The sequence below is a fragment of the Ranitomeya imitator genome, chromosome 5, assembly GCF_032444005.1.
Source record: "Ranitomeya imitator isolate aRanImi1 chromosome 5, aRanImi1.pri, whole genome shotgun sequence".
Lineage (NCBI taxonomy): Eukaryota > Metazoa > Chordata > Amphibia > Anura > Dendrobatidae > Ranitomeya > Ranitomeya imitator.
The window spans coordinates 441537050-441555306 of NC_091286.1; the positions used below are offsets into that span (position 1 = coordinate 441537050).

Here is an 18257-nt window from a genome sequence, read left to right on the forward strand (position 1 = left end):
GAATTTTGCCGCTGGGCTGTCTGTAAATATACCAAGTTCTTGTGGTCTGTGAACACCTGGAAGGGAAAGCGAGCTCCCTCCAAAAGATGTCTCCACTCTGAGAAAGCCAACTTCATAGCTAGCAACTCCCTGTCCCCGATGGAATAATTCCTCTCCGCTGGTGAAAAGGTCTTAGAGAAGAAGAAGCAAGGATGCTTCCGACCTTGAGCATCCTTTTGGAAGAGGACTGCTCCAGCACCAACGGATGAGGCATCCACCTCCATAATAAATGGCTTATCTACATCGGGGCGATGTAGGATGGGAGCGCTAGTGAAGTGTGACTTAATCAAGAGAAAGGCCTTGGAGACATCCTCCGACCACAACTTGGGATTTGCCCCCTTCTTGGTGAGGGCAACCAAGGGAGCCAGCAAAGTTGAGAAGTGGGGAATGAACTGGCGATAGTAATTGATGAACCCCATAAAGCGCTGCACCGCTTTGAGAGAATGGGGTTCCTGCCAGTCCATCACAGCCTGTAGCTTGGCAGGATCCATAGCCAATCCCTGGGCAGAGATGATATAACCAAGGAAAGGCAAGGGCTCCTGCTCAAACACACACTTCTCCAATTTGGCATAGAGGGAGTTAGCCCGTAAGATGTCGAAGACCATGCAAACATCTCTCCAGTGAGAGTCTATATCTGGAGAGTAGATGAGAATATCATCCAGATAAACTACGACCGAGGTGGTAAGAAGATGTCATTTACAAAGTCTTGGAAAACGGCTATGGCATTACAGAGCCCGAAGGGCATCAACAGATATTCATAGTGCCCATCCCTGGTGTTAAAAGCCGTCTTCCATTCGTCCCCCTCACGGATGTGAATCAGGTTGTAAGCACCCCGCAGATCTAATTTAGTAAAAACCCTTGCTCCCCGTAGCCTATCAAAAAGCTCAGATATCAGGGGTAGTGGGTACTTATTCTTAACGGTGATGGCGTTAAGACCCCTGTAGTTGATGCATGGATGCAGTTCTCCACTCTTCTTCTGTATAAAGAAGAACCCAGCCCCGGCAGGTGACACTGACTTCCTAATGAATCATCTTGCCAGATTCTCTCGGATATAGTGTGACATTGCCTCTGTCTCAGGGAGAGACAATGGATAGACTCAACCACGGGGAGGCACTGCACCAGGCAAGAGGTCAATAGGTCAATAGGTCATAGGGGCGGAGAGGCAGAAGGGTCTCCGCAGCCCTTTTGGAGAACATGTCCGCATAGGGCCAATATTGCTTGGGGAGAGAGGATAAATCTGCGGGTACCTCATTTGTAACAACCTGAATGCTTTCCCTCTAAAATCTACCCCCACAAGATTCACCCCATCCTACAATTCTGCCTGTGGACCACTCGATATGAGGAGAGTGATACCGTAGCCAAGGCATCCCTAACAGGATCTCATCAATTCCCTCAGGAATGACGAGCAGAGATATTATCTCCTGATGAGATGATGACATGGACAGAGTGAAAGGGATGGTCTGGTGTGTTATCTGTGAGGGCAGTGTCTACCCATTCACCACTCGTACAGTTACTGGTTGAGCTAGCATTACCAGAGGAATTGCGTGACGTTGGGCGAAGGCAGAAGACATAAAATTGCCCTCCGCCCCAGAATCCGAGCTCTACTGAGTGAGTGAATGAGCCTATTGTAATTGTCTGTTATGGCTGGCAATCAGGCAACACAGCGTGCAGTAATCAGCGCACATACAGAGATCTGGCAATAACCAAAAACAATAGGACGAGCTCTGAGACGTGGAATCTCTGTAGACTGCAGTACCTGATCTATCCTCACACAACTATAAGCAGCAGTGGATTGCGCCTATCACTACCTATGCAACTCGGCACTGCCTGAGGAGCTGACTAGCCTGAAGATAGAAATACAAGCCTGACTTACCTCAGAGAAATACCCCAAAGGAATAGGCAGCCCCCCACATATAATGACTGTTAGCAAGATGAAAAGACAAACGTAGGAATGAAATAGATTCAGCAAAGTGAGGCCCGATATTCTAGACAGAGCGAGGATAGCAAAGAGAACTATGCAGTCTACAAAAACCCTAAAACGAAAACCACGCAAAGGGGCAAAAAGACCCACCGTGCCGAACTAACAGCACGGCGGTGCACCCCTTTGCTTCTCAGAGCTTCCAGCAAAAGATAATAGCAAGCTGGACAGAAAAAACAGAAAACAAACTAGAAGCACTTATCTAGCAGAGCAGCAGGCCCAAGGAAAGACGCAGTAGCTCAGATCCAACACTGGAACATAGACAAGGAGCAAGGAAGACAGACTCAGGTGGAGCTAAATAGCAAGGCAGCCAACGAGCTCACCAAAACACCTGAGGGAGGAAGCCCAGAGACTGCAATACCACTTGTGACCACAGAAGTGAACTCAGCCACAGAATTCACAACAGTACCCCCCCCTTGAGGAGGGGTCACCGAACCCTCACCAGAACCCCCAGGCCGACCAGGATGAGCCACATGAAAGGCACGAACAAGATCTGGGGCATGGACATCAGAGGCAAAAACCCAGGAATTATCTTCCTGAGCATAACCCTTCCATTTGACCAGATACTGGAGTTTCCGTCTAGAGACACGAGAATCCAAAATCTTCTCCACAATATACTCCAATTCCCCCTCCACCAAAACAGGGGCAGGAGGCTCCACAGATGGAACCATAGGTGCCACGTATCTCCTCAACAATGACCTATGGAATACATTATGTATGGAAAAGGAGTCTGGGAGGGTCAGACGAAAAGACACCGGATTGAGAATCTCAGAAATCCTATACGGACCAATAAAACGAGGTTTAAATTTAGGAGAGGAAACCTTCATAGGAATATGACGAGAAGATAACCAAACCAGATCCCCAACACGAAGTCGGGGTCCCACACGGCGTCTGCGATTAGCGAAAAGCTGAGCCTTCTCCTGGGACAAGGTCAAATTGTCCACTACCTGAGTCCAGATCTGCTGCAACCTGTCCACCACAGAATCCACACCAGGACAGTCCGAAGACTCAACCTGTCCTGAAGAGAAACGAGGATGGAACCCAGAATTGCAGAAAAATGGAGAGACCAAGGTAGCCGAGCTGGCCCGATTATTAAGGGCGAACTCAGCCAACGGCAAAATGACACCCAATCTTCCTGGTCAGCGGAAACAAAACATCTCAGATATGTTTCCAAGGTCTGATTGGTTCGTTCGGTCTGGCCATTAGTCTGAGGATGGAAGGCCGAGGAGAAAGAGAGGTCAATGCCCATCCTACCACAAAAGGCTCGCCAGAACCTCGAGACAAACTGGGAACCTCTGTCAGAAACAATATTCTCAGGAATGCCATGTAAACGAACCACATGCTGGAAGAACAAAGGCACCAAATCAGAGGAGGAAGGCAATTTAACCAAGGGCACCAGATGGACCATTTTAGAAAAGCGATCACAGACCACCCAAATGACCGACATTTTTTGAGAAACGGGAAGGTCAGAAATGAAATCCATCGAAATATGTGTCCAAGGTCTCTTCGGGACCGGCAAGGGCAAAAGCAACCCACTGGCACGTGAACAGCAGGGCTTAGCCCTAGCACAAATTCCACAGGACTGCACAAAAGCACGCACATCCCGTGACAGAGATGGCCACCAGAAGGATCTAGCAACCAACTCCCTGGTACCAAAGATTCCTGGATGACCGGCCAGCACCGAACAATGAAGTTCAGAAATAACTTTACTAGTCCACCTATCAGGGACGAACAGTTTCTCGGCCGGACAATGATCAGGTTTATTAGCCTGAAATTTCTGCAACACTCTCCGCAAATCAGGGGAGATGGCAGACACAATGACTCCTTCCTTGAGGATACTCGCCGGCTCAGATAACCCCGGAGAGTCGGGCACAAAACTCCTAGACAGAGCATCCGCCTTCACATTTTTAGAGCCCGGAAGGTATGAAATCACAAAATCAAAACGAGCAAAAAATAACGACCAACGGGCCTGTCTAGGATTCAAGCGCTTGGCAGACTCAAGATAAGTAAGGTTCTTATGATCAGTCAAAACCACCACGCGATGCTTAGCACCCTCAAGCCAATGACGCCACTCCTCGAATGCCCACTTCATGGCCAGCAACTCTCGGTTGCCCACATCATAATTACGCTCAGCAGCAGAAAATTTCCTGGAAAAGAAAGCACATGGTTTGAACACTGAGCAACCAGAACCTCTCTGTGACAAAACCGCCCCTGCACCAATCTCAGAAGCATCAACCTCGACCTGGAACGGAAGAGAAACATCAGGTTGACACAACACAGGGGCACAGCAAAAACGACGCTTCAACTCCTGAAAAGCTTCCACGGCAGCAGAAGACCAATTAACCAAATCAGCACCCTTCTTGGTCAAATCGGTCAATGGTCTGGCAATGCTAGAAAAATTACAGATGAAGCGACGATAAAAATTAGCAAAGCCCAGGAATTTCTGCAGACTTTTTAGAGATGTCGGCTGAGTCCAATCCTGGATGGCCTGAACCTTAACCGGATCCATCTCGATAGTAGAAGGGGAAAAGATGAACCCCAAAAATGAAACTTTCTGCACACCGAAGAGACACTTTGATCCCTTCACGAACAAGGAATTAGCACGCAGTACCTGGAAAACCATTCTGACTTGCTTCACATGAGACTCCCAATCATCTGAGAAGATCAAAATGTCATCCAAGTAAACAATCAAGAATTTATCCAGATACTCACGGAAAATGTCATGCATAAAAGACTGAAAAACAGATGGAGCATTGGCAAGTCCGAACGGCATCACCAGATACTCAAAATGACCCTCGGGCGTATTAAATGCCGTTTTCCATTCATCTCCCTGCCTGATTCTCACCAGATTATACGCACCACGAAGATCAATCTTAGTAAACCAACTAGCCCCCTTAATCCGAGCAAACAAGTCAGAAATCAATGGCAAGGGATACTGAAACTTAACAGTGATCTTATTAAGAAGGCGGTAATCAATACACGGTCTTAGCGAACCATCCTTCTTGGCTACAAAAAAGAACCCTGCTCCCAATGGTGACGACGATGGGCGAATATGTCCCTTCTCCAGGGACTCCTTCACATAACTGCGCATAGCGGTGTGTTCAGATACGGACAAATTAAATAAACGACCCTTAGGGAATTTACTACCAGGAATCAAATCGATAGCACAATCACAATTCCTATGCGGAGGTAGGGCATCAGACTTGGACTCTTCAAATACATCCTGAAAGTCCGACAAGAACTCTGGGATGTCAGAAGGAATGGATGACGAAATAGACAAAAATGGAACATCACCATGTACTCCCTGACAACCCCAGCTGGTTACCGACATAGAGTTCCAATCCAATACTGGATTATGGGTTTGTAGCCATGACAACCCCAACACGACCACATCATGCAAATTATGCAGTACCAGAAAGCGAATAACTTCCTGATGTGCAGGAGCCATGCACATGGTCAGCTGGGCCCAGTACTGAGGCTTATTCTTGGCCAAAGGTGTAGCATCAATTCCTCTCAACGGAATAAGACACCGCAAAGGCTCCAAGAAAAATCCACAACGTTTAGCATAATCCAAATCCATCAGATTCAGGGCAGCGCCTGAATCCACAAACGCCATGACAGAATACGATGACAGAGAGCACATTAAGGTAATGGACAAAAGGAATTTGGACTGTACAGTACCAATAACGGCAGAGCTATCGAACCGCCTAGTGCGTTTAGGACAATTAGAAATAGCATGAGTAGAATCACCACAATAGAAACACAGTCTGTTCAGACGTCTGTGTTCTTGCCGTTCTACTTTAGTCATAGTCCTGTCGCACTGCATAGGCTCAGATTTACTCTCAGACAATACCGCCAGATGGTGCACAGATTTACGCTCGCGCAAGCGACGACCGATCTGAATGGCCAAGGACATAGACTCATTCAAACCAGCAGGCATAGGAAATCCCACCATTACATCCTTAAGAGCTTCAGAGAGACCCTTTCTGAACAAAGCCGCTAGTGCAGATTCATTCCACAGAGTGAGTACTGACCACTTCCTAAATTTCTGACAATATACTTCTACATCATCCTGACCCTGGCATAAAGCCAGCAGATTTTTCTCAGCCTGATCCACTGAATTAGGCTCATCGTAAAGCAATCCCAGCGCCTGGAAAAATGCATCAACATTACTCAATGCAGAATCTCCTGGTGCAAGAGAAAACGCCCAGTCCTGTGGGTCGCCGCGCAAAAAAGAAATAATAATCAAAACCTGTTGAATAGGATTACCAGAAGAATGAGGTTTCAAGGCCAAAAATAGCTTACAATTATTTCTGAAGCTCAGGAACTTAGTTCTGTCACCAAAAAACAAATCAGGAATCGGAATTCTTGGTTCTAGCATCGATTTCTGATCAATAGTATCTTGAATCTTTTGTACATTTACAACGAGATTATCCATTGAGGAGCACAGAGCCTGAATATCCATGTCCACAGCTGTGTCCTGAAGCACTCTAATGTCTAGGGGAAAAAAAAGACTGAAGACAGAGCTAAGAAAAAAAAATGATGTCAGGATTTCTTTTTTCCCTCTATTGGGAATCATTGGTGTGGCTCCTTGTACTGTTATGGCTGGCAATCAGGCAACACAGCGTGCAGTAATCAGCGCACATACAGAGATCTGGCAATAACCAAAAACAATAGGACGAGCTCTGAGACGTGGAATCTCTGTAGACTGCAGTACCTGATCTATCCTCACACAACTATAAGCAGCAGTGGATTGCGCCTATCACTACCTATGCAACTCGGCACTGCCTGAGGAGCTGACTAGCCTGAAGATAGAAATACAAGCCTGACTTACCTCAGAGAAATACCCCAAAGGAATAGGCAGCCCCCCACATATAATGACTGTTAGCAAGATGAAAAGACAAACGTAGGAATGAAATAGATTCAGCAAAGTGAGGCCCGATATTCTAGACAGAGCGAGGATAGCAAAGAGAACTATGCAGTCTACAAAAACCCTAAAACGAAAACCACGCAAAGGGGCAAAAAGACCCACCGTGCCGAACTAACAGCACGGCGGTGCACCCCTTTGCTTCTCAGAGCTTCCAGCAAAAGATAATAGCAAGCTGGACAGAAAAAACAGAAAACAAACTAGAAGCACTTATCTAGCAGAGCAGCAGGCCCAAGGAAAGACGCAGTAGCTCAGATCCAACACTGGAACATAGACAAGGAGCAAGGAAGACAGACTCAGGTGGAGCTAAATAGCAAGGCAGCCAACGAGCTCACCAAAACACCTGAGGGAGGAAGCCCAGAGACTGCAATACCACTTGTGACCACAGAAGTGAACTCAGCCACAGAATTCACAACAATTGTCCCCTTAAAGGACAATTTGGAGGCAAACGTCGCCGTGACTAGTGTACCTCCACCTACTACCACTAGACGCTGATGTTTTTTCGACCGCTGTGAACATCTGGTGCAAGATGTCCTGACTGCTGGCAAACATGGCAGACCTTGTGTGCAGGAGTGGTCTGGGACTTAGATCCCGCTCGTGACACTTCCATGGCCTCATGTGACTCAGGGGCCTGGACTGGAGATTCCAAAAGTTTGGCGAAGGTGGGAGCCAGCCACAACCTCTGCCTACACTGGGCCCGCTCTAACTTCCACTCCTGAAAACGGAGGTCAATACAGGTAGACATAGCTATTAACTCCTCCAGTGTGGCAGGAATCTTCCTTGAGGCCAGAGCATCCTTCACGTGGTCAGCCAGCCCCCTCTAAAATATAGGGATGAGGGCTTTATCCGACCACTCCAGCTCAGATGCTAGGGTACGGAAGTGGACGGCAAAATGGCTGACCAAGGACGAGCCCTGAGTCAATGCCAACAGTTGGAGCGCTGTATCATAGGTGACTTGAGGCCCTAAAAGACCTGTTTCAGAGTGTAATATCATGAAAGCTATCCTAAAATCAATGGGGTGGAGGATATGAGGTTCCCACATATAGAGAATAGATGTCTGATGATTGATGGCCATTCGCATGCGCTAATGTATTACAGCGGTGTGTTTTGGCTGCAGTGTTTTGGACATTAAGCATGCATTAAATGGGGGGAGAGAAATAGGGACTCTTTACTGGCGGTCCAGCTCCAATATGAGATAGAAAAGAAGGGTGCACTGTGTTACCGCTATAATGTTAATATAAGCAGTGCGCGTGCGCAGGTTCTAACGGGAAGTGTGCGCAGGCGTGGGCTCCATGGATGCGTTCCATACTTTGAGTCGGGAGTCTTGAGTATGCGCAGTCTGCACATAAGAGAAATGACCCGGAAGAAGTACGAGTCACTGTGGTCGTACACCTGGAACTACATCACCGCAGGAGCTCTGACGCCGGACTGGCGACAGTTGAGCATCTGCGGGTCAGCAGGAGCATGCGTGGTTAGACGGGGAGAGATCGGGCTCACCGGAAACAGGCAGGTGAGGGGCTGGCTACACCGCTAGGCATTATTGTGGCGGCGGGGTTTAAAAAGTGTGAGATATCTGGGCTATGCAGCCATGACACCGCATCAGGACACATTGCATCAATGAATCTTGCCTCCTGAGGAGCCCGCATGGGGCGAAACGCGTAGAGGCGCTGTGGTCTGAGGCAAACCGTGCATGAATGGAGATAAGTGCTTGGACTATGATATCTATACATATACTGTATGGTCACACTTTCATGCATCTCTGGGTGACGTTCTGTAGTTGGTTCAGTCATCCATATATATAATTGTCTAAGGGTTTTTCTGTCTGTCTGTCTGTCCTGGAAATCCCGCGTCTCTGATTGGTCGAGGCCGCCAGGCTTGTTTTTAAGTATGGGGATCTAGTATTCCTTTAGTGTAGGAGCATCTTTGTATAGCCTGTAGTGGGTCCTAGGTTGTGGGTAGTGGGCGTCCCGTGGCTACTATAGGGTGTATCAGGACATCCAGGGACAGCCACCGTGGAGTGGGGGCACCACAACGTGGGTGCCAACCCCCACAGCCAGGCAGGTGTGAGTGTAGTACTCACTAGGGATGCGTAGTATACCCCATTTTTAAACTTAGTGTTTGTGTTTTGAGCACAGTATTTTGTTTTGGATATCTTTGTCTTGTTTCTGTGGTGTGAACCAATGTATGGGTTCAATTAATAAAGGTTTATGATTTTAGGATAGCTTTCATGATATTATAGTTGAGATCCTGCTCGTTATATATTTTTCTCTATAAACTGTTTCAGAGTGCTCAGGAACAGCGGAGCACTCTGCACCCCATCATCACCACGCTCCCACAGTGGCGTAGCCCACTCCAACGCCCTGTCCGACATGAGAGACACAATAAATCCCACCTTTGCCCGCTCTGTGGGGAAACGTGCGGCCAGGAGCTCGAGATGTATATAGCACTGGCTCAAGAAACCCCTACAAGATTTACTATCACCAGAAAAATTTTCTGGCAGCGGGAGGTGAGATAGAGTCAGAACAGGGGTGGTCGTGGACAAGGTTGCTGCAGCCACGCTAGCAGCCTGAACAGCAACTGCGGTAACATCCACAGCTGAGGTTGAGTGCTCGAGAGCCGCCGACCTACCCTCCAGCTGCTGGATGTACCGCAAGGATTGCTGTTTGTCCGCCATTTACTAGCCAGACCCTGGTGCTAGTATTATGTTAGGGTTGGCAGAACGCACCGAGTATATATACGTATAAATAGGTGCGTTCGCAACCTGGGGTCCACCATGCAGGAGAGGAACCTGCTGCTGGCAAATGGCTGATCCTTTTGTTCACCCTTGAGATGAACATCTGAAAGGGGAGTGTTAGGGTTGGCGGAACGCACCGAGTATATATATATAGATATATAGATATATAGATATATATATGTATAAATAGGTGTGTTCGCAACCCGGGGTCCACCGTGCCGGAGAGGAACCTGCTGCTGGCAAATGGCGGCGCTATATGGTGGTATAAGCGAACTCTGTTAACTCCACAGAGTCACTAGAAATAAGATGCTGTGCCCTGTTAGCATCACAGGGGAACACAGCTAACTGCTGAGCTGGAGGCAGTCAGTATTCACGCACCCAGAAAAGCATACAAACACTCCTCACCGGAGGAGTCAGTATTCTAGGGGCTTATTTCAGCGGGGTCCCTGAATACATTCATGCAATACTCCTCACCGGAGGTGCCGGTATTCTAGGGGCTTATTTCAGCCGGGTCCCTGAACACACACATATAGGCGCAACCACAATTAACAATCTCATGACATGAGGTGATACTAGCGCATGGCTGTGCGGCCATGCAAACCTTTTATAGCTGCAGCAGCTTCAGGATCTTCCTAGGGGACCAATGGAAGTTTGCTACAGTACCTGAGCAACTTCAGGACCTTCCTAGAGGACCAATGATAGCTGCTGCAGTACCTGAGCATGTGACCCCTGACCTCCAATGAGAGGTCTTACCTTGGGCATGCTCAGTGTGTGCAAAGCTGGACTTAGTCCCAGAAAAGCTTGGTCGCCGCTGACCAGTGCAGGCTACAACAGCAGAGCCTGGAAAGTCAGCAGTAGCCCTTTGCACAGTATCAGGCTGAGTGAGACGCTGGGACCAACGTCTCCGCTGAGCAGGCTCCACTGCGGCCGATGCAGAATGGGAGACCGCAGCAGACATAGCTCGAGATTCCTCCTGTGCAGTGGCGGGAACTGTACTTCTAACAGGGAGTCCAGCAGCAATTCTCTTAAAGAGAATTTAGGAACACAAACACTGTGTATGGAGAGTGAGGAAAGATAGGTGTTTAGCCAAGAAATATCTATCATGTAGGGTATGTGCACTCATCAGGATTAGTTTGTTATGTGTTTTTATCGTGAAAAAACACGAAAAAAACTGAACGTGTGCACATACCCGCAATAATGCTCTCCAGAGGGGGTGCACACCTTTAAGTACTTGATCAATCTGTCAAAAATGTCAACAAATACGGAGAGTGACGCAGCACATCCAGTGAAAGGAAGCTTTTGTTAAAGCCTGCAATGTTTCAGGTTGCAGGGGTTAATAGAAGCGTAATTTCACTGAATCTACTGAAGCTCTCCATATGCAGTATGCATCTAACTAAGGTCAAGTGCAATGTTTACTTATATCTTTGGATTTGGCCTGGCCTACTGATGCAAAACGCAGACACACTAATGCACACTAAGTGGAAGTTTTAGGATATGCGCTAGGTGACTTATATAACTATGTGATCAGGTGATTTCCACCTCCAGAATTGAAGCCAAGTCCAGAGCAGTTTGAGAGCCCAAGGTACAGACATGCTCCAAGATTGAGGACCCTGGGGTGCCTTTAAGGTACCGTCACACTCAGCGACGCTGCAGCGATATAGACAACGAGCTGATCGCTGCAGCGTCGCTGTTTAGGTCGCTGTAGAGACGTCAAACACAGCAGCTCCAGAACGATGCAGGAGCGATCCAGTGACGTAACGGCGACTCACTTATCGTTGTAGCTGGTTGTTAGCTCCATGTAAAAACATTGCTGGCATCGTTGCTTTTGCTGTCAAACACAACGATACACGCCGACCTGACGACCAAATAAAGTTCTGGACTTCTAGCTCTGACCAGCGATATCACAGCGGGATCCAGATCGCTGCTGCGTGTCAAACACAACGAGATCACTATCCAGGACGCTGCAACGTCACGGATCATTGTCGTTCTCGCTGTAAAGTTGCTGAGTGTGAAGGTACCTTAAGTCACTGAGTGTGAGACCACACTTGAATTACTAGCACATTTGGATGCACTTCACTTTCATTCTTTGAAGATCATGTTCTTTTTTCAAGCCTTTTGCCTAAAATGGTGAATTTTTAATTTTCCCAGTTGAAGGTACAGTCACATTTTAACTGTAAAACCTTAACTGTAAAACTGTTTAAAACCTTGTCACAAGGACTTTTCAGAGTATTGTTCCACTATGAGTTCCCTCATGATTGGCATAAGAGGGAAATGTGTGGCTTTCAGGTTCTGCTTCTCCCTTGAAACCCCTGACTCTCCTACTGAACGAGAGTTAGTTTAGATTGAGCTCCTATTTTCACTAGTGAGGTAGGGAAAATGGATGCTGGGAGCACCCTAACTTCTGCAATAGAAGGCTACTGATCCCTTATTCTTATTGTGGCGTCTTTGGGGCCTTTCTTTTTAGACATTGGACTGTAATATAATACATCCTTTTTTGTTGTCCAAGACAATATTTGAAGCACTCTTGGGTTCTTAAAAAAAAATAACCCTGAAACAGCTGTCTATGGATAGGTAAGTGCATGTGTTTTAATAACCTACCTTACTTTTTAAAATATCAGATATTGATGTATAGAATAGTTCTCTCCAATAGAGAGCATTAGCGAGCTAGGTTTATTCACTTTAAAAAAGAACTAATTTACAAGGAAGTCTTGCCTGGCCTTTGACAACTTGTCACAAGAAAAAACTGTATCCACTAGACCCCAGGTTGTGTCATTAACAAAGGACCAAACAATTGGAAACACAGGTTTCATTGCTGGTATATAGTCAACAAACAACAGTATTTAAATAAGCAGACAGTGTCATTGTCCAAGAAACATAAGAAAAAGATAAATACACACCGTGGTTCTCAGTAAAATAACATTAGCTTTCTCAAGGTCACATGGAGCACATTGACACCAGACATCCCATTCAGGTTTCCAATAAAATAGGAGTAGAAGAAATCCTAGGGAAAAAATGTACCCAATAATGCAAAGTACTTGTCTCCACATCAGTGTTCTGTATCCAAACAGGTCCTGGAAAATTAAAAAAACAATAGGACTGGATGAAAATAGGTTTCACCGAATACCTTCTCTTTTTAGCAAAGTTCTTAACATAAGGCACTCTTTTAATCTTAAACTTCTTATAGTAAAAGGTTTTTCTAGTCGATCATTTTACATATCTATATGGATAATATTATGAGAAGGTTGATGTGATAAATTAAACAATAATTACATTAAATATATCTTTTGAAAAACTAAACCTGTTATAGAAATCACACTGCATTATCCACTGCATACTAACGCTGAACTGTGCATCTCATTTAATGCAGATGTAGAAATCGCAGGAACGTGAGATGTCGTCACGGACAGGAGGCAGATCAAGAGTTAACAGGTTTACTAACAACACATATACTCCGCGCAGGAAGTGGCAGGACTTGGGAGGTGTTAGGAAGAAGGGCAGAACTGGGAGCTAAGACGGAGTGGAGCAGGAACAAACGATAGTTCGATAAGAAGCAAAGGCAAAAAAACGTATCAGTCTGTAGTATTCTTGATTGCAGCTTCTCAGTTCTCCAATGGTGGCACCGACAACAGTGGCATGTGAAGTCTCATAGGTGTCTGTAGAGGACGGGGCTCCAATCCACGGAATGGGTGAAGAGTCTCTGAAGGGCTGAATGCCAAATGTTGTGCGCAGTCCAGTATGTAGTACCGCCGGAACAAAGCTTTGCTCCACGGTGTATGCAGGTACCTGGCAAAGGAGCTCTGGCCTAGTCACCTGCTTCTCACTGCGCTGCGTGCACGTTACAGTCTCTGGTTTCAAACGTGAGTCACCTCCTGGTGTGGAGGTTTGTGGGAAACTGGCAGTCTGTCATCCATTCACAGTAGACCGGTATGCAGGAGATCTGTCAAGTCTGCCTGCGCTCAAGGGATGCACTGCTTTCACAGCTGACACTGCACCCCACTGTCCTCTTAGCTTTCCTGCCTGGACTCTGACCTTTTTCTCGCGAGCAGCGCTTTTTTACATAGCCCCGCCTACTGCAGTCACATGCAAGGGTCAGTCCATGTCTGAAAATCTTCCCTGCTGCAACATTAGTGACAGTCCCGGTAGTTCCGGAATGGTGTGAGAATGGTATACCCGATCTTGTTCTTCCTCTTACATTCCCCCTTTCTTTTAGCTCACCATTCCACAGGTGAGAGTCTTCTTAGCTGACGCTGACAGTCTGCCAGTCCTTGAACTATTTGCCCCCCAAACAAACTGATCCTGATTGAATTGGTTAGGGGTTACGCCTACTGTAGATCGTTCGGAGTGCCGTAGGATAAAAGGAGCAATAGATTCCATTGGAGCAACTGCATTAGGTTGTCCTCAGTGCATGGAAGACACATTTTCCCTGAATGAACATCGGCATCGGATTTTTCCTTTTCATATTCACTCAGGACTGGCGGAACCACATTTGGAGCATCCAGTGTATCCTATTCTTGTCGGGATCTCTTGATAAGCAGGGTCGTAATATGTTTTGATGGACTGTGAGAGTGGGGGCACCTTCCACTCTCTCCGGTGGAATCTCATAGGCGAGTCCCTTAGCGTCGACTCTACGCTTCACCCGATACGGGTCCTTTTCCCACGGGACTCCAGCTAATCTTGAGGGTGCCTTTCTCATACCAGGACTCGGTCTCCAGCCTGGAGAGCTGTCCATCGCAGAGGAGCGGCCCTGGGATGTTGCAATTCTTGAAACTTGGCCCATACAAGATGATGCAAAGTCTGCAACCGATGTCGATGTTTTCGAACTCAAGAGGACACTCCCGTCCGTAGGTAGTCTTCCTCGGTCTCTAGCTCCAGTTCAGTAATTTCTTTCCCTGTCGACCAAACAGGAGAGTATATGGCATGTAACCGGTGGTGGTTTGTTTTCAATTGTTATACACCCATACCAACTTGGCCACATACTTGGACCATCGGGCCTTCCAATCCTCTTTCAAGGTCCTCAACATTTGGATCAGAGAATGGTTGAACCATTCGCAGGCCCCAATTCCCTGGGGGTGGTAGGGCATCATCCAAGACTTCCCGATCTTGTACAACCAATGTAACTCTTCCATCACCCTTCCAAGAAAACAGGCACCTTGATCCGAGTGTATGCGCTTTGGACACCCATACACCTGGATGAAGTTCTTACAGATGGCATCTGCCAAGGATTCAGCAGTCTGATCTTGCATTGAAATCACAATGACAGACTTGGTGAAGTGATCCGTCATCACCAAGCAATGTTCATATCCCTGATGCACTGGGATAATGGTCAGATAATCTATTATTAGCAACTCTAGAGGAGCAGACGTCACTATGGTCTGTGTGGGGGCCTTTTGTTCAGGTGGCTTGGCCAACTCACAGCTCTGACATAGTTGACAGATTTCCTCCACTCCAGTTTTTATTTGAGGATGATAAATTAGTCGTTGTAGCCACTGGAAGGTCTTTTCTGGTCTGAAGTGAGCTTTTCTTTCATATGCCTCTGTAGCCGCCTGGGGCAGCAACGTTTCAGGAACCACCATTTGCCAGGTGACCCCAAGCTCCCATGGCAGTAGAACTTTCCGTTACAGAACTCCATCATGCAGCTGTAGTTTCTCTCACTGCTGTAGCATCCGCAGAGCACCAAAGGACAGAGCATATCTTTCTTGCTGGCTGGGCAGTTGTTTGGATGACACCCACTGCCTCAATTGAGCCAATTCTGTATCTTCTTGTTGGATCTGGACCCACTCATCATTGGATTTTCACAGTAGACCCTCACGAGTTGGCATCTGTACTTGCTCCAGGCCCTGAATCTAGGAACCTCTTCAGCCTCCAGTTCCTTATCATGGTTAGTTCACTCGGGACAAAGCATTGGCATTGGTATTCTCTGCTTCTCTCTTGTAAGTGATTTTATAATGGAACTTCGCCATCTGAGCTACCCAGCATTGTCCCAGGGCCCCAAGTTTTGCTCGTTCCAGATGAGCTAATGGATTGTTAGCCGTGCGCACGTGAACTTCAGAACCGGACAGATATTCAGCAAACTTCTCCATCATGGTCCACACCAATGCCAACAACTCCAGCTTGAAAGAACTGTAATTATGCAGTTTCTTCTCAGAGTCATGAAGAGATCGACTTGCATAAGCCATCACTCGCTCCTCTCCAATCTGAATCTGGGACAGCACTGCTCCGAGTCCATGCAAGCTTCCATCCATATGTAGAATGAACAGCTGTGTAAAGTCGGCATAGGCCAGCACTGGGGCCTCCGTCAAGCCAATTTCAGGGCTTGAAATCCTCCCTCTTCTACCTCGCTACCATTGTACAGTTCTGTTTTTAGCACTAGGTGGTACCCCCTTCAATAGTTCCAGCAGCGGGTTCACGATGCAGGTAAAGTTCTTAACAAAAAGTCTGAAATACCCTGTGAGTCCTAAGAAAGCCCGCACGTCTTTCATGGTTTTCAGGGTGAGCCAAACTTGTACCGCAGCAATCTTTTCTTCAGAGACAACGTGTACCAGATACTCAATTTGAGTGTGAAACAGATGACACTTCTGAGGCTTCACTTTTAGACCATGCTGTTGTAGATGACTCAATACCTGTTCCAGCCTCTGAAGATGTTCTTCAAATGAGGGAGCAAAGACTATAATGTCATCCACATAGATCAGAGTGGACTCAAAGTCTAAATCTCCCAAACTCCTCTCCATGAGTCGCTGAAATGTACCTGGGGTATTGGCCAGGCCGAATGGCATTCGATCAAACTCAAATAATCCCATGGCAAGTATGAAGGCTGTATTGGCTCGGTCTTGCTAGGACCTCAGCACTTGCCAGTAGCCACTGGCAAGGTCCAACGTGGAAAAGTATTTAGCATTCCCCAGGGTGGACAGGGACTCCTCAATCCTCGGCAGCAGATAAGAATCCCATACCATACAGGCGCTGAGTTTCCGGTAATCCACATAGAAGCGTAACGTCCAATATTTCTTTCGCACCAGCATGATCGGGGCAGCCCATGGGCTCTGACTCTATCAAATTACCCCCTTATGTAGCATCTGGGTCAGTATTCCTGTCACCTCCTGGTGCATTTGGGGAGGAATTTGACAATAGTGCTCTCTTTTGGGCGCAGCACTTCAAATTGGAGTCTCACGTGTGATTACCATCATGCACCTAAAGTTATCCTCGTGTCTCGCGAACACATCCTAGTATCTACCCAAATATGCCTCCAATTGATGTACCTGTTGTGATGTGAGTTGAGTAAGCTCAGCTCTCATCTATTCCAGGGTTCGTCGTCCCTCCTTCAAATGTCGAGGGTAGAGTGACAAAGCAGTGTCCACAGTCACCATCCAAGGATTCCCTTGTTAACTCTTCTGGCATACACAGAAGATATGAGCCACTTTGCTTCTGGGGGTAGTATGACATAATTTTTCCCAAAGTTCACACAGCATACAAGAACTGATCCATCACGCAAAGTAGCTAATGTCCAGGCCACAAGAATTCCTTGCGGTAACTGGTCAGCATTACTCGGCTCGATCTGAAACCTTGACACCTTCCAGGAGGGTACATGCTCGGATGAGCAGGGTAAGCACTGTTTGACCCAGCGGTAGGACCCTATTGATTGAAGATGGGGCAATTACTTGCCCCAGTGTCTTTCCACTGCTGGAGGTCTTTTGGGCTTGGGCCGCCCTAATCAGCTGTTGGAAGACTCTCTTTTGTGATGTATGGGTACTCCATTGTTTAAGGAACCTGTCTGGGGACTCATCAATAAGAAGACTGATGAACTCTCTCAACACATTCATGCCTATCATGACAGTATGTTCATTACTCGCCTCTCCATCTGTTAGCACCACTCCTTTTCATCCTAAGTCTTTCCCACAGGCCACTTTAGTCATCGAGACCACTCCTGTGACCGGGATGGGCAATTGATTGAAGGCCGTGAGCTTAATTACTGGTCCCTATTCAGGCCGCATTGCTTTAGTAAGTATAAGTATACTTTGGGCATTGTGGTCACCTGTGAGACGGTATCGACCAGACAACGTACAGCTTGACCGTTCATCTCTGCCCAAATGATAGGGTAAATGGAATCAAGATTTGTGGGACTTCTAGTACTCCTTCTTACTAGTACAGGCTCCAGGTGGCGTCTCTCAGGCTCGGCGCTCTGTAGTTTAACGGACGGAGCTGGAGAGGCCTACCCCATCGGGTGCACCACCGGGCTACGTGTCCTACTTCTCCATAGTTATAACATGTGGGGGTTCCTTCTCTGCGGGACATTCTCATCTCATGGCGGGGAGCAGGCTCACATCGATTTTCAGATGGGCTTGCAGCTATTACGGGTACTTTCTTTGAATCAGCCAACTCTTCACATATTTGCTGTATCTCCTATCGCAGTTGTTCTACCCATTGAGGTGCAGTAACCATGGTTGTGGACACCTCCCCACTCCAGCCTTCCCCAAAAGAACTGTCAACCCCTGCTCCTGCTCGCATGTGCACACTTCTCTCCCTATTTCAGAGAAAGTCACACTGGGTTTTACTTTCAAACGCACCCACAGAGCCTGCTTCAGCAG

At 47.1% G+C, this 18257-nt stretch overlaps 1 protein-coding gene across 3 annotated transcripts in view; it reads right to left on the reverse strand.

The window, feature by feature from the left end:
• Nucleotides 1-18257, reverse strand: part of LOC138638124 (probable cation-transporting ATPase 13A4) — a 581505-nt gene that overhangs the window by 457878 nt on the left and 105370 nt on the right. For 2 of the 3 annotated variants that reach the window (XM_069727152.1, XM_069727151.1), the window contains exon 2: nt 12576-12749. The exons of the other annotated variant lie outside the window; for it this stretch is intronic. In XM_069727152.1, coding sequence (XP_069583253.1) covers nt 12576-12749 — 174 coding nt within the window. The remainder of the gene's footprint in view (nt 1-12575; nt 12750-18257) is intronic. 3 annotated transcript variants of the gene reach the window in all.